The following is a 16,479-nucleotide window of genomic DNA, read 5'->3' on the forward strand; positions in this document are numbered from 1 at the left end:
AGGCAGAAGAGATTAAGAAGAGGTGGCAAGATTACACAGAAGAACTATACAAGAAAGAGCTTAACATCCCTGATAACCACGATGGGGTGGTCACTGACCTCGAGCCAGACATTCTGGAATGTGAAGTCAAATGGGCCTTAGGAAGTCTGAGCAACAACAAAGCTAGTGGAGATGACAGCATTCCAGCTGAGCTATTCAAAATCTTAAAAGATGATGCAGTAAAAGTGCTGCACTCAATATGCCAGCAAACTTGGAAAACTCAACAGTGGCCACAGGATTGGAAAAGGTCAGTTTACATTCCGATCCCAAAGAAGGGCAATGCCAAAGAATGTTCAAACTACCGCACCATTGCACTAATTTCACATGCTGGCAAAGTTATGCTCAAAATCCTACAAGCTAGGCTCCAGCAGTATGTGGTCTGAGAACTACCAGAAGTACAGACAGGATTTTGAATAGGCAGAGGAACTAGAGATCAAATCGACAACATACACTGGATCATGGAGAAAGCTAGGGAGTTCCAGAAAAACATCTCCTTCTGTTTCATTGATTATGCTAAAGCCTTTGACTGTGTGGATCACAACAAATTGTGGCACGTTCTTAAAGAGATGGGAGTACCAGACCATCTTATTTGTCTCTTGAGAAACCTATATGTAGCTCAAGAAGCAACAGGACACAGAACCACTGATTGGTTCAAAATTGAGAAAGGAGTTCGGCAAGGCTTGTATACTGTTTCCCTGCCTATTTAACTTATATGCAGAGCACATCATGAGAAAGGCAGGGCTAGATGTATCACAAGTTGGAATTAAGATTGCCCAGAGAAATATCAACAACCTCAGATATGCAGATGATACCACTCTCATGGCAGAATGCTTTTTTCTTTTAAAAGAATGATATTTAGTGACAATCATACTGTCTAAAGGACCTCAGAGCTTGGAGTTCTTTATTCTGATTTTGGTCTGTGCATGTTTCATAGATGTAAGGGATCAGAACCTTGTTTTATATGGAAAGTCGACTCAGTTTTTTCCATAGGCTGCATTTCTTCCATTTTATCAGAATCCATGGTATCCTCAAGGATCAAGCTGGCATCAACAGGAGGTGAAGGAAGCACTTTATTTCTCTTTGTGCAGGAAGGGGAGCTCACACAGGCCAGAAGCTGTCAATTTTCCATAACACTCATTAGATCAGAAGCTGTTTAAATCAGCTTGCCTACCCTCTGATTGCAAGTGTGATTCTGGCCTGCAAGAGCATGGGAGAGGTTCCACTAGGTCATGGCCCAGAGCTGGCATCCCTTAGGAACTGAAGCTTCCAGTGACAGTGGCTCTGGGAAGACAGCAGAACCAGTTCCTGGACCCACTGTTTCACATTCTCCTTATCTGGTCCCTGCAACCTCCAGGAGGTGCCATTTCCTTTGGATTCTGAGGAGCAGACTTTGGACTTCTCTAGAGACTCCTGGCTCCCCCTTCTACAAATTTCATTTCCTAGGAGAAGCCAATGCCAGTAGAAAGAGGCTGCTGGCCCTTTAATAGCCAGGAGAAACACCAAGGAAGAATGGAGGCATTGCTCATTTGGGGGGGGGGTGAGAGAGAGCGAGAGCGCGAGCGAGCACAAGCCTGTATCTCTGCTTTTTGGTTTTTCAGAAATGAAAAACATTCAGTTTGACCTTCTGTTTTAATTTATTTCAGAATCCGATACACATGCTTGTAATAGCTGGTAGCATCGTATTGTTCTTTGGTGTTACTGGGATTTTTGGAGCTACCTGTGTCCTCTGCAATCCACCAGCCAATCCATATTGGATAATGCAGAGACAACTGGGTGATCCAAAGTTTTATCTGATTTGCACCATCACAGTTCTTGCGGCTCTTCTTCCAAGGTATTTTACTGCTTTAGCGGGTAGATGGAATTTATTTTGGGGTGACCCACCATGCCTTAAAGGGCCATTTCACATATTACAAAGCATCAGACCTAGGTTTTCCCACTGAATATAAAAACAGCAGGGGAGTTGCAGTCACAGCTAATTCTGGCCATTTGCTGAATGTGCCTGTACAATAGATGTCTGTTCAGACACCTGCTTGTTATATGCACAGTTTGCATTCCAAGGTGTTTGCTTAAACAAACAAAAGAAAAGCCCTTAGCAATATTCAAGATCTTTTGACCAAAACATTTATGAATAGCTGTACCAGTCAAAGCCAAACAAAAAGGCTTCATTCTTCTTAGGCAAGCGGGAAAGGGTTCAGAGCAGGGCAGGAAGGAAGATCTGGGGACTGGAAACAAAGCCCTGCAAGGAGAGATTGAAATAATTGTGCATAAATATCCTTGGGAAGATTGAGGGGAGCTATGATAACATTCTTCAAGAACTGAAAAAGTTGTCCTACAGAGGAAGGTCAGGATCACTTCTCAGTCATCCTAGATACAGAATAATGGGCTCAAGTTACAGTAAGCCAGATTCTGGCTGAACATCAGTAAGAACTTCCTGACTGTTAAAGTAGTACGACAATGGTATCAATTACCTGGGGAGGGTGTGGGTTTCCCCAAACTTGAGGCATTCAAGATGTAACTGGACAGTCATCTGAGAGGGATGGTTTAACCTGGGGCTCTGCACTGAGCAGGGGGTTGGACCTGATGGCCTTCTTGCCATTTCCAGCTCTCTTGTGATTCTACGATAGCTCTCATGGATGTGCTTGATCTGGGTTTAGCCTGCCACTCCAAGTGTTCAGGGGGCTCACATGACGAAAGGTTCAGCCATGCACACGAACACAGACAGATGGTCCACATAGAAAGCCGCATGTCAGTAGGAAGAGATTTAGCCCAGCCTGTGGAGAAAGTGGATAGGGAGGATTTTTTTCCCATTCATAATAGGGCTACCCTATTAAGCTACATGGTGGAAGAATCAGAAAAGCGGGGAGAGGGGGGTAAAACCCAACACTTGGATTGCTCGAATGTTAATGATGCCACCGATGGAAATCACCTCTAGTGCAAGCCATCCCATTGCCACAGCTGTCCTTTCATGCTCTACCCCTGGCCAGATGCTGCTTGCTTTGCCCTCCAGAGCAAGGCATTGGCAGGGAGATGGCTGGGGACTACAGTGGTTGTTGCAGGAGTCGGGGTGCTTTCAAAGCCACCCCCTGCTGGGCACATAGCCAGGTTTGCACAATTTGCGAAGCCGCATGCCACACGGGTAATCAGGCAAGTAGCATGGCCAGCACAGTGAGAAATAGAAACCACCATGGGCCCTCCATCTCCCCGCTCCCATGAGCACGTGGCTGTTGCAAGCCAGTCTACCTCTTGCAGACCACCTCTTTTCTCAGCCCAGTAATCTAACACCAGGTCGAACAAGCAGATCAATTCAGTAAGCAGGGCAACCCTCCCTAAGAGTGGTGCCATTTCATTTTCGTGAGGAAGGGAGGAGGAAAATTCATTTTGGTGTCAACTTCTGTATCACAAAACTTCATTGCTGGAGGGAAGGGGCAGGGAGAAAAAGTGCTTTATGGCTACCTTGGGTAGTAAGCATATTCTTTCCCTATTCAGAATAATTTCACAAAAAGGCCACTTACCCAAACACATTTACTCCATGACAATACAGTTTCTTTGCCTTTCCACTTTTGTTGTAGGTATATGTTCAGGGTGATCCAGAACACAGTATTTCCAACGCCCCTGCTGAAAGCTAAGCAGTTTGACGTAAAGGCCCATAAAGGATGGAAGAAACTGCGGCACAGTGAAAAAATAGACTCACTCACCGAGAGTTGATCACCAGCAGGCACACAGGAATTCTGTGCCTTCCCATCCTGCTGACTCCACAAAATAAGCTGTTTCATCAATGTTGTCAACACACCTGATCCCATTTCATAACAGTTTTGGAGACAGCCTGAGCAAGAGTGCCTTTTCAGATTCATTATCCAGAACCCATATGGCCATGGTGGCAAGCGAGTTGTGAGGGCACTGGGATGTTTTACACTCTCAAAGGAATTCTGTTCTAGAACCTATGAAGCTAATGGTTCTTAAACTGGAAACCTGGAGCTCATTTCTGAAGAGAACCACGCTGAATAAGGCTGTTTTGGATTCTTCCTAAGGCAAATAGAAGCCTTTAACATATTCTTACTCTGACTCATCCAAAACTAGGAGGGTCTCCCATTATTGTTCCTTTGCATGCAGCCGCTATCCATTGCTTGCACTTTTAAAGAAAGCACTCATAATAATTTATTCAAGATATAAGTAGGCATTATGAATTCTAGAAATGCCAAAAAACCTGATGTCCCTTGTCCCGTATCAGAGAACTAATATGAGAATTCATTGAATATGACCATGGAAAAGCTGCTGCTGAAGACTGGCTAGGTGGGGAGGCTTTGGGCTTTCTGAACTTTGAAAGAATGTTATTCTATTTTATTATTATAATGCTCAGTTCTGGGACATGGGGCATTAGCAGTTCCTCCTGCAGACAGCTATCTGCAAACAGCTAAGCAGTATTCTTCACCAAGCAAGACTACTAGACTAAATATGGCATGTTTGAAGCCATTTCTCTGGAGAAGAAACCAGCAGAGGATGTGGGACCGACAGATTTCTACACAAGTGAAGCATTTTATATAAATTATGATGATTATGTGAATGCGAGCGCATAGTTTTACATTTGCTCTTTTCAAATAGATATTTCTATTATCTATAGTACCTCCTCTGGTGTGGCCCTGCCTCTCTCTGTAACAGACTGGCTTTGAGGAGACCTAACTGTAAAAGGAGGCTCCATGAATACCAGTGGAAAGGTGTTTGGGATTGGGGATTCCCTTGGCACAGGGCTCCTCTTAGCTATACTGCTGAACTTGAGATATTCTGAGTAAATTTATGTATGGCTCCTTTTCTCTTGGGGATTGCATCAGGCCCTCAGTAATCATTTCTAAAAGTATGGCTTAGATCCTCTTCAGACCATCTTGTAGTAGATGCTATATATTATGAAGGAGCTACCCCTTCTAGTCCAAGTGTGTGTGTCTAAACACCAACCACAAAAAAGATGGAAGATGCATCAGGAAAACACAGGAGAGTTAGTAGTAAGAGACAACATTGTCTGGAACGTGAAGGAGACAGGATAATTGCCTAATAATAGCCTCATCTGGAAGTACATTTTTCTAGTTGGACTTCATATCCTAGAGGAGGGCATGTTAATCCCTGTATCATCATATCACATTTCTTCATATGAAAAATAAGAAAAGCCTGGCCTGGACAAACACACAGATGGCTTATTCTAGAAAGCCAGATGCGTCAGATAAAAGTTATTAGGAACAAAATTCATTACCATATATCATGTTTTCATTTTGTGACTTTAGCACTGCTTATTGGAGGGGAAATTGGATATATTTGCTTCTTTGCAGATGAGCTGCAAAAACAGCTACCACTAAATAGCAAAATATTGACATTAGTGTTCTGTTTTGATTTTTTTTTTTAAGGTAGCCTGTTATAGGAACCAGAGAATGCTTCTTCCTGCTAAGTGCAGCATGGAGGGTGTTTCAGGACTATGGTTACAGACTTCTGACAGAATTTAATCTAACACAAAGAGGCCTCTGAGGAGTACATTGAAAGTGATGCTGAAGGCCATTTGGAACTCATACAAAGTTTGGTCCTCAAGTGGTATTCTCTTTGGCCTTAACCTAGCTAAACTAATTGAAACAGGTTGAACCAGAGTCACAACAAATTAGTCCTGTTGCTTACATGGGACATAGAGAGCATTCTCAGTGCCTGTTCTCTTATTCCTGTAGTCAGGATGGTGCTATGATACCAGTAATTTTATAATGCAAATTTGCAGAAGCTCATATGATTTCTTTTTTTCAAGTATGAACATACAGAATCCTGATCCACTGCATCAAGGTTACTAATGATGCCATGACTGGGGAAGAGTTTTCCGTTAAGGAATTAAGTGCCTCACATTTCAGTTCTACAGTTGCATGATGACTAATGTAAAAGCATGAGCAGGAAAGGCTCTTAGTTTTGAAGCAATATTCAAAGCCCCCTCAGAAAGAAGCTTGTTGGCTATCTCTCCAAGGATGTAACTGCCTCAAAGAGGAAGAAAAGGAATGTGCCAAGCTCAGAGGCTTATGTACATCTGGAGTGGAAAGCACTGAATTGTGCCCTAAAAAGATTTGAGAGCCTCTGGCTTAGGATACTTTCAGCTGAACCAGAGAAGTCAGCAATGTGATGTAACCCTGGCCAGGAACAATACCACATTTGGCCAAAGAAATCTCCTTGGGTTTTTCTGGGGAGTAGAACTTGGCTTCCAAGCCCTCACCCTGGAGGAAACCTGCCAGTCCAGCAGCATCCAGAGGAATCCCCATTTTCTCCAGTCTCAGAGGATGCAAGTGCCAGGGGCTTGACCAATGCTGGACAAGTAGCTTTGTATGGTGCTGACCACCCGCTACTGGGACAACACACGCTGCCCAAAGCTAAAGACTTAGCCAGCACTTGAGGTGAGGGAACAACTTCTTTTCTCAGTGCTGGCCGAGTGGCTTTGTATGACAGGCGCTTCAGACAGTGCTGGGAGGAACACTTGCTCCTTCCAACACTGACTGACTGCCCTTTTCCTTGCTGAGAGACACATCAGATCCTCTCATTGTGAAGGAAAAGCAAAATGGGCCGAAGATACACAATGACATCATTCAACCCTTGATGTCACTGGACCTGCGTAGGGCCCAACAAAAGGTAATTGGACCGCCTGTACAATTCTGGTTCAGCACTAGAGCTATATGGTGACATCCAATGGCTGGTTCATGCTTTGATCACAGGCTAGAAATTGGCCATGCCCACTTCTAAGGCCATGAAGTAAAGCTTTCCCAGGGTTCCACATTTCGTGGAGAAATAGGTATATGTGATTAGCAGCACTGGTCATAAGCTCGGCGATGTCGATCATCTGTGAATTGTACCTAGCTACATTAACTTAAACCTTAACTTCTGTTTAAACCATTGTGTTCAAGGGTGTTCTTTCCAGTCTGCCACAAAAATGCATGTTTGAATAGATATAAGTAAAGTTAAATTAATTGTGAAATTTTACATATGTGTAACTGAAAATACAAAGAAGCTGGAAATGGTTTTAGTTAATGTGCTGAAGTTATGCCACATCTGTAGAACAACAGCAAAAAATATATGATACTGAAATGTAGAAAACAACAACTGACTTGGACTAAATGGGCATGGTAAACAAATGGAAAACTACATTTGTGTATACTGTATGTCTGAAAAGAGATTCCAGATACCCTTGTATCATGACCTAGGCAATCAGTACAGGAAAGGAGAGGTGAATTAAAAAAAAACATTGAAGCTGGCCTGCATTCACCATTCCAGCCCTTTTAAGGGGCCATGGAGAGGTATGCAATCCAATAGTGCCACCTATGGGTCATTAAAAAAATAACTCTACTACTTTGATGCCCATGGCATGTTCCAAACACATCTTTGAAATGGATCCCCAAGATGTTACGATGATAAGATGTAAATTTGATGGCACTGAAATGAGTCACCATTCCACAATATATAAATACATTATAATAGTTCAAATACCTTAGTGGCTCCCTGATTTATTAATGGTTGGTCCCAGGTCCTGACAAACTTTCATCTGGGCCAGGGTAGTGGTCATACATTGACTGATGAGACTGCCAGACAAGGCTTTTTTCTTGTGCAGTCACCCTGCCTTAAACACAGAATTTTACAGGAGAACCAGATGATATCATGCTTTATTTGCAACCCTTCCTATGTATTCCCACAGCTTCTCCCATCTTTTTTCTTACCATAAAAAAATCCATTGAGGACGACAAGACAGAATAGGTATACAGTGCCTTTTGACTGGTAACACTAAAAGCTCTTTGTATGGAAGTACCCTGAGCCAAGAAGCTCATTTCCCACCATCTTCCTGCTGGAATACTTGATCACTGCTATGAGTAACTTGCTCAAAAACCTTATTCAGGGTGATCTGCTCCTACAAGGGTGGGAAGCTGAAATGGTTTTTGTTCACAGATCTTTTTTTTAAAAAGTAAATAAATACATGCATTTTTGCTTTAAATGGGGTTGAAACAAAAACAGACTTGTTTGTTGACTTGACATGGGTTGCATATGCTGCTTCACTGGTGGCAGTAAAACAATATTGGACCAGGAATCCTATCAAAGAAAGGGGGGTGTCTCCTCTTATAAACTTTGGATACAATGGGTTGCCTATGTATGGCCACCCATGTGGAAAAAAATGACTGGATCAGAAGAGTGACATCTGGTACTTTAAAACCCACAGAAAGCATTGGCATGATCATACAGAAAGGGGGGGAGCAGTATAAAAAAAACTAGTGCTATATATAGAAATAAATCTTTTCAGCGCATATTGTGGAGGAAATTATTAGAAAATACACTGCAGTACTGCAAGTTGAGCCTCAGCACACAGTTTTTCTTTAAAGAGTGGCAGGGAGAATAGAACGAGTTAAGAAAAGAAAGATCCAAAAAGACCAAGAAGTGGGGGGAGACCATCAAACTCAGCCAGGGGACATGGGGAGTAGCAGTGTTTTATAGGTAATTAGTGAGCGAAGGCTGGAAAACTGGGAAGTTTAGGACAGGGCTGAATTTGTCTGCAAGTCCCCCTAGGTCACAATCCTATGCATACTGAAATGGGAAAAACCCTACGATTACCAGCATACCCCAAGCAGCCAATGCCTACCAGAGAATGCTGGGAGATGTGGGACTTTTTCTTCAGCGAGCACAGGATGGCGCTCCTTATTTTAACTTAGAAAGTCTTTTCTTACTGTAATCCAGTGCCCATTACCTGGGACTAAACCTACTGAAGTCATGCATAGTATATGAATAGCAAATTGTAACAGTTCATAGGATAATGATGCAGCATCACCATGGTGCTCATTTTTCAGTCTGATGCACAAGTTAGTTCATGCAAATTATCTTAGATCTGAGTGAAGGCTAGAATGGAATCTTACATAAATTCAACATGAACAAAACCATTGTGGATATTATATTTTAAATCATGAACACTTTTGAACTTAGGTTTACATATGTTCTTGAAAAATAACTTTTAAATAATTACAATATTACACATTGTTTATAGATGTTAATGGTAAAAATTCATTTTTAAAGTTAAAAAATAAACAAGAAAAAGCCCCCATCCAATTGTATCCTAACTGGAAATTCTGTCTAAGAAAATTCAAATTAAGCAAATGTGCATTTTTGCATGGCAATCTGAATTAGGAGAAAGTGTTGGGAATTCCACTGTCCACCCAATCGCCAATTAATTTCAGTGTTGCCTTGCTGAAATCAAGGGAACAACAGATACAGTTTGTACTTACTTCAGCTCAGATTTTTCCCTCTGTGGATATGACAGTCTGATCTGTCCTAAACTGGCCAGCATGCCTGTGATAAGCTATGTAGATTACCTCACATTCCAGGCATGCTGGTATTTTGTGCTTTTTGGTGGTTCAGTGCACATGACAAAAGTGCCATAATGAATTTCGTACATGCAGTAAGAAAAATAGGCCACCGTATTTTAAATAATAATACACTTGGCCTATTTTGGATGAGTCCATACATAGGTATATGAGTGTGTGGGAAACAGCATGAACATGGCCACATTTTTTCTGACAGCTGAACCCATGAAAGGGGTCAGTTTTCTTCATGCAGTTGTGTACTCACTGATACAGTCCCATGGAGCCATTTGTCCATGTGCCACATGTGCTGCAGATAATGGTACCTATGACACTTAATATCATGTCTGGAATTTGCTTGGGAGTTTGCTCACTTTTACTGACCTTCAATCCCACGGAATGAACACAAACATTAGAAAAGGCAAAGGGTTACTTTTTGTTGAAAAAAAGAGATACAATGCTGAACGAATTGAAGCTTTTCAATCCATATAAATAGTAAAATTTAGTAATACAGTGGACACTGTATATTACATACTACATAAGGTGCATCAAAAGAGAAGAACGCTAATTATAAGTTCTACTCTAACAATAATCTGGACCATGTGGCAATCCTGCAAGATCTGATCAAGCAATAAAATTCCAAATTTGTCCTACAACTTCTGTATATCAAAGCCTATTTTCAACTTTGACTAATATATTTTAGATTGCTGGGTATGTGGTCTTTGAAAAACATTAACTAGGGTCTGTTTCCAGTGCAGATGTAGGAGAGAAAATTGCAGACAGGTGCCATTCCACAAGATGGACTGTATCAAAGCAGTTTAAGAATAGGACAAATTGAACAGAATCAGTGCAGGTTCATTAGAATCTGCAAAAAATGGAGCAAATCAATTTAGGGAGCTGTCAAGAGAAAGCAACATTGTAGGACTTTTTTCTGTCTAAATAATCCTGGGATTGTGCCCTTAGTCTGGAACCAAAGGCAACCAATTTAGGGATGGGTTTATTTACCCTGTAATGCCTGACAAAGAATGATGGCCAAGCAGCTGTTCTGCATTCCCCCACCAAAGCTGGAAACGTTAATTTGTGCTGGGGAGAAGCCCTGGAAACCTTAGCCTTCCATTTCTGCATGATTGATTGTGTTTCAGCTTTTCTGCTTATCTTTAGCTAACAGAGTAGTGTCTGTTCTAGAGCTGAAACTAAAAACCACTCTCCTAACATCTAGTGTGTGAATAAGGACCAGATAACAGCAAGTCTAGATTATGAGGGGAAAATGAAATAGAAGTCATCTTGGGCTCAGAGCCCATTTTTGGTTAAAGAACAATTTTATCCTTCAGCATGGTGTACTAGTTAGGGAGAGTCCATACCCTCCTACTGATTATAATGGTAAAAAGGCTAATTAGTTGTACAGAAAGTACAGTGTGACCCAACAAGCTGGCTTGACAGACAATTTAAGTAATGCTTCTGGGACCACATTTAGATTCCAGAAGTAAACCATTGGTATACGGAACAGAAAGGCAAGTACTTGCTCCTAAAAATGACCTTTCTTACCCCAGAAAATTGTGCAAAGCTATTTCTAATATTTTTGATTTCTTTTTGTCAACCTTTCACAAATGCGCTCTTATGACTGTCCAATATGCATAGTCTTCCCTGATCAATTTCCTTGGATATTTGGCTCTCAAACCAAGTGCTAAGGAGTGGCAACATACAAGAAAACTGACAAGGTAAAATGGGCTAATGCACACATTGTCTAATTGCTGAGTTACCAAGTGAAATGCACCAAAAAGGGCAGCAAAGGAATTTGCACCAAAGTGGGAGGGGAGGGCAATTTATCTCACCTAGCAATGTAATCCTCTCAGTGTGAAGCACTGAAATGAGACTTCTCAATCTCCCTCCAGCACTTTTCTGATTATCCAACAGCTCTAGAAAGGGAAGAGATGGGTTCCCACCACCCAGAGCACCATTTCATGGCTGCTTTTGGAGCATTTACTGCTGTAGTTATTATGGTTCCCTAATAGTTGTAAAGCAAAAACAAGAAAATGCTGCAATGGTGCCTGAATGGGATGAAATGAATGAGGGTGAGGGTGAGATTAAGCAATGCTAGTGCTGGGTTGCCATTTACTCTGTCCCATTTTGCCATCTTTTTAACAAGTCAAGAATATTTGCACAACTTGTTAGATTGGGAAACAGACATGAATTTAATAGCTGGGAAGTGAAAATCTGTGCCACTTTAAGAACAGGGCAGTAAATGAAAAGGAAACACATGCATTGGCAGTAATGGAGTGATTACTGCAGGTGTGCAAATTTTGCCTGTATTTCCTTCCCAGACATTGTATTTACATATAGTCCTGTGTGTGTGTGTTTGGGCGTGGGGCGCGGGAATGGCTTCAGAACTGTTTGGAGCTGCAAGGGACACTGAGGGAAGGAAGGCAAGAACAAGCCTGTGGAGCCATCTAATTCCTGGAGCTTAATTGTTGGTTACATACATCATGGGTTGTTCCATGTGTAGCTTATTCACAGGGTGCTTTAGCACATCATATGAACCTGCCCAGTGTCAATCAAGCCTGAATTCCCTGTCTAGAGACAGAAAAATCTCATATCTTACTGAGCACATGATTATTTCTAAATGCTGTAATGGCCTGGACTCATTAGAAAGAATTCTTCTGTTTGATCAGGAAGCTGTGTCACATGAGACAGCCTGCTGTTATGGGGGCACTGTGCATCGTTCATTCTCATGATATGCTCTTTGTCATGGATAAGTATAAATGCATATTTCCTGATCCCACAGTAACCAACAGTTCAGGAATGACCTGTGTGAGCTGGAGAAACCAATCACCAAATTCTGATAATGCAGCTCATTGAAATAAAAACAAAGACGCTTCCTGTGTGATGGCCTCAGTGGCACCCAGAAACCAACATCCGTCAGATCTTTTCATACCATGGTGCATTATGGTACCACAGCTAGCACGGAGACTAGAATCTCTGAAAGAGTTGAACCTCACATAGTTGCTTGGATTATCAAAACAGAGTAAGACAACCATCTAATCCCTCCCTAGGGACCAAAGGGATTATTGAATCTGCACGAGTTTCTGACCAAGCAGAACTGTGGGAACATAAGCTGAGTGGTAAACAAGTCCCTCTGGGATTTTTGCTATCTGCATGTGGGATACCACAATGTTTTCTTTGAAAGACCTACAAATCCTATCGTAGAATTCTCAGAGATGGCATCTATGGCTCATCTATCCTAGATCATTCTCAAGAACTGAGCCTCCCATTATGTGGAGGAAAGACCAGCCCTGATACCATTGCATTTCTTTTATAAATAATAAGATTATGAATTCCCATTCTATACCCACAGCAGTCTCACATTTACTGTTATTAATTCCTTGAAACCTACCTTTTCCTATGCCCATTCAATGCATAATAACTGAGCTAACCTATTCCTGATGGTTTCGTGACAGTGTATATATGTAAGGCAAAAACAATATATCTGTAAGGCAATTCAGTATTACTCCCTCCCACAATGCAAAGTGAGCTAATGACAGAATCCAGAGATTTCATGATCTGTAGCTCAAACTCTTAGCTGCTACACTATTCCATCTTGAAGACACAAAGGAGAGCAAACAGACTCTGAGCTAGTAGTGAGTCTGGCTTTTGAGTCAATGCTGTGTCCCTTTGTGAGAATCCTAGCAGTGCTGGGTGAAATGTGCAGTGCACTGCCTTCTTTCTTTTCTCGGTCTTGCATTTGAAGAGCAGGGTATAATCTTTAAGAATCTTTAGGAAAATTCTCCATTGTCAGAGTTGCCATAATACAGGGGTATGTGGGTCACGAGGTTTGTTCTGAGGATTCGCAAGCAGTATCTCTTTTCTCACTGAACCCTGCATGTGATTTGGCAGAACTGCACCGAGGTCTCATTACATGTTTGAGGCCCCTAAAATAGTTAAAAGAGTTTGACTGAAGCTGTGGCCATTTTACACTCCTAAGAGTATACGACTATCTCCATTCCTGACTTTTTTCCTCCCTCTGTAGCTGATACTATTTTTTCTACGTTAGGCCAGGTTGTTGTAAGGTCCTCCTGAGTTAACGCAGTTTAAAACTTTAGGAAAAATAATATCCTGAAGGAAAAATAATAGCTTGAAGAAACTGCAGGTTATGGGTGAGTTTGTCTGGCTTTGGTTGTCCTACTCAGTTGCTAAAGATGGTCTTGGAATGCTTCCTCAAGTAGCGGTTCTAGCATTATCAATCAAATGGCAGTGTGCACATATTCTTGCTTATACCTCAATGTTTTCTCTTGTTAAAAAGGGGGAAAAACAGAACTACTGGTAGGAAAACATGAGATGGCTATATCCAGAAGATAACGCAACTTGAAGACATGATGTTGTATGAATGAGGCAGTGCAATTACATAAGAAAAGCTTTCACTGGATGTGCTGCATTGATGTTTCCAAGCACAACAGGCTTCTCTATATGAGTGGTTTAACTCGCTGCTTTACTGGGGCTTTTTCTGTATCTATTGGAGAGAAAAAGTGTGTCATTGGCTTGTGTGTGGGGGGGTTCTGCCCGGTTTATATTACTCTGCCTTTTAAAATATTCTGTTGACCAGCTACAAGGTGGCAATGTGGTATAGCTGTTATACAGCAAACTTCCCACTTTACAGGAGGCTTTTGTTGCAGAATGTTGCACTTTGAAATTTAATGACAAAATTTCCTTGTTCTAAAACCTGACTGGAAAAGAGCCAGCATGGAGTGGTGGAGAGAGTGCTGGACTGGGAACTCAAGTGATCTGGGATCTAGCCCCTACTTGGCTATGAAGCTCACCAGGTTACTTTGGGCCAGTCACTCACTCTCAGCCTAATCTACCTCACAGAGTTGTTGTTGTGAGGATAAAATTGAGCTATATAAGTTGCCTTAGATTCCTCACAAGAGGAAAATAAAAAGTGGGATATAAATGCAATGTAAAGAAGAGGCTCTGGAGAACAATGTTGTGAAAAGTCCTTACCAACTTCTGTGAGGGATCATGAGCTCACAATAAATGCCTTGTGCAGAGAAGTCCTATGGCTGAAGCAGCATGTGAAATATAAGGGAGAAAGGGCAACTTTTGAGAGGCTGCATTGTATCCTTGCCCTGTCATACGATCTGGATGTAAGCACTGGCTGGGGACATGAGGGCTTGCTCTTGCAAAAATGCTGATGTAAAGAAGATTACCCTTTTCTGCCTCTTACTGGAGATTCATTGCTAAGCCTTGAAGTTTGCTGAGTCAAACAGAGACCATCTACCTTCTGTTGCAACAGAAGAAACCTGGACGGCTGCACAAAGGGGCACAGTGCCCCAAAGAGTCTCTCCAGTCTATCTCCGTACACACTTTGTCTCCTGTCAGCAGCAGATGGATGCAGTCCATTTTGTGGAGTAGTATTGAACCTGTGTTAGTATGGAAAGAGGGCATTTCAGCATAATCGTATGAGTGGCATATCCAGAGGACTGAAAATCTGTGTTACTTCCTAAAATAGTCCCCTTAAAACTCACTGTTAGAGGTAAATTCCTGTCGTATATTTTATATAGAACAGCTTCTGGGATTATAAAGCAAAACTTTTATTAGCTACTAGAGGTTAGAGATTTGTGTGGAACCTCTAAAGTGTTGGTATTATTTCTAGCAGCCGTAAAATTGCGCGGACATTGTTTTATCCATATTGTGATTCTTCATTTAAAAAGTTTGTCTTCTTTAACGGTCATCCTCATTTTAAAATGATTGGTTTACTGTTGCCATAGCAATCAGGCTTGCTTTGTTTGCACTTTCCCCAAAGACACAGAGGGATGGCCACTGGCTTAAGCAATAAATGCAACCAATATAGGCATAATTCACATGTGCACCTGAAGCACCCAATTCTGTTAAAGTGAATGAAGACAAAATCCAGCACATGAAATCAAGCCGACTGGAGATGGGGGCAGGCAAATTGCTGAGTTTCCAAAAGAAGTATTTTGAATAGATGTGCCGATAACTTTTGCAAATATGCAAACACTTCATTGCAAGTGATGGAAACTGAAATCATCAGTAGGGTGTGTGTGTGTGTGTGTGTGTGTGAATTTTTCTTGATGTTTTAGAAAGCTACTACTTCTGCAGAACTGCTAATTTTAATTGTTTTAAGTTATCGTATTAAATGAGAACCCATCTGATTCTTCCTTTAAGCTTTTTGTTTGTGAGTGTACATGAAAGTAATGCAGCACAGCTAAAGAAAAAAAATCTGAAATCCTTATAAAAATATTTGACTAATACCCAGATGCACCAGAGAATTAATGCATTCTTTTACACTGTTCCATTCATTGTCTGCCATCTGCAACCCAGGCAATTAAGAATTCACCAGATTTCTTCAGTTCAGTATCTTCAAAGTACGGTGTTCTTGGACTCCACCTTTGGTCAGTCAGTAAAGCATTTTTCTCCAGAGGAATTAGCGGAGCAGAAAAGTATGGATATAGATTTGCCTTTCAATCCATTCAATAAAGTGAGACACATTACTATAAACTCCAGGTCCCAAAACTTTAGAAAAGCAAACAGAGCCCCAAGAAGTTAAACCAAACAATGTCCAGCGTCCAGCAGGCTGCTCACACACAAGAGGTCCTCCACTGTCACCCTGTAATGAAATGGAGATTATTCTATAGAAGAACACTGCTTGTTCAAAGGAACACCAAAGCTGGCTGAACTGAAGTCATTGTGGTTGCTGAACAAATCCTATGGACTTGAAGTAGGACACACGGAACTGATGACAGTCTGGCCACTCCAGTGAATGACATAACCATCCTGATCACTGGCCAAAGGACCACCAGCAGTGCTTTGAGCTTATTCCCCTGTGCCCCGGAAAGGACTCCATCAGCAATGGATGGTGGTGGTGTGTGCCTGAACTTTTCAATAGAACATTTCAGGGAAAGCTCTTTGCAAAAGAGTCAGCCTGGGACTCCCGGGAAGCAGGAATCTACTCTGGGAAAAGAGAGAGAGGACAGCTTGGAGAAAGCAGGCCTCCAGTTATTGTCAGAGTAAGTTGGTGACTCCTGTGTCAGTGGTGCTCCTCGTCCATTCAGCTTTATGGGAGCATTCCATGGTGCTCCAGCAGGGTGAA

At 41.8% G+C, this 16,479-nt stretch overlaps 2 protein-coding genes across 10 annotated transcripts in view; one reads left to right on the forward strand and one right to left on the reverse strand.

The window, feature by feature from the left end:
- Positions 1–9,487, forward strand: part of ATP10D (ATPase phospholipid transporting 10D (putative)) — a 57,734-nt gene extending 48,247 nt beyond the window's left edge. Inside the window, exons 21-22 of the mRNA XM_044418272.1 lie at positions 1,683–1,870; positions 3,609–9,487. Of these exons, the coding sequence (XP_044274207.1) occupies positions 1,683–1,870; positions 3,609–3,744 (324 nt within the window). The 3' untranslated portion in view covers positions 3,745–9,487. The remainder of the gene's footprint in view (positions 1–1,682; positions 1,871–3,608) is intronic.
- CORIN (corin, serine peptidase) overlaps positions 8,942–16,479 on the reverse strand; it is a 136,784-nt gene continuing 129,246 nt past the window's right edge. For all 9 annotated transcript variants that reach the window (XM_044417812.1, XM_044417809.1, XM_044417813.1 and 6 more), the window contains one exon: positions 8,942–15,996. In XM_044417812.1, coding sequence (XP_044273747.1) covers positions 15,814–15,996 — 183 coding nt within the window. In that variant the 3' untranslated portion in view covers positions 8,942–15,813. The remainder of the gene's footprint in view (positions 15,997–16,479) is intronic.

This window comes from Varanus komodoensis, unplaced genomic scaffold, assembly GCF_004798865.1.
Source record: "Varanus komodoensis strain SLA01 unplaced genomic scaffold, ASM479886v1 scaffold9, whole genome shotgun sequence".
NCBI lineage: Eukaryota > Metazoa > Chordata > Lepidosauria > Squamata > Varanidae > Varanus > Varanus komodoensis.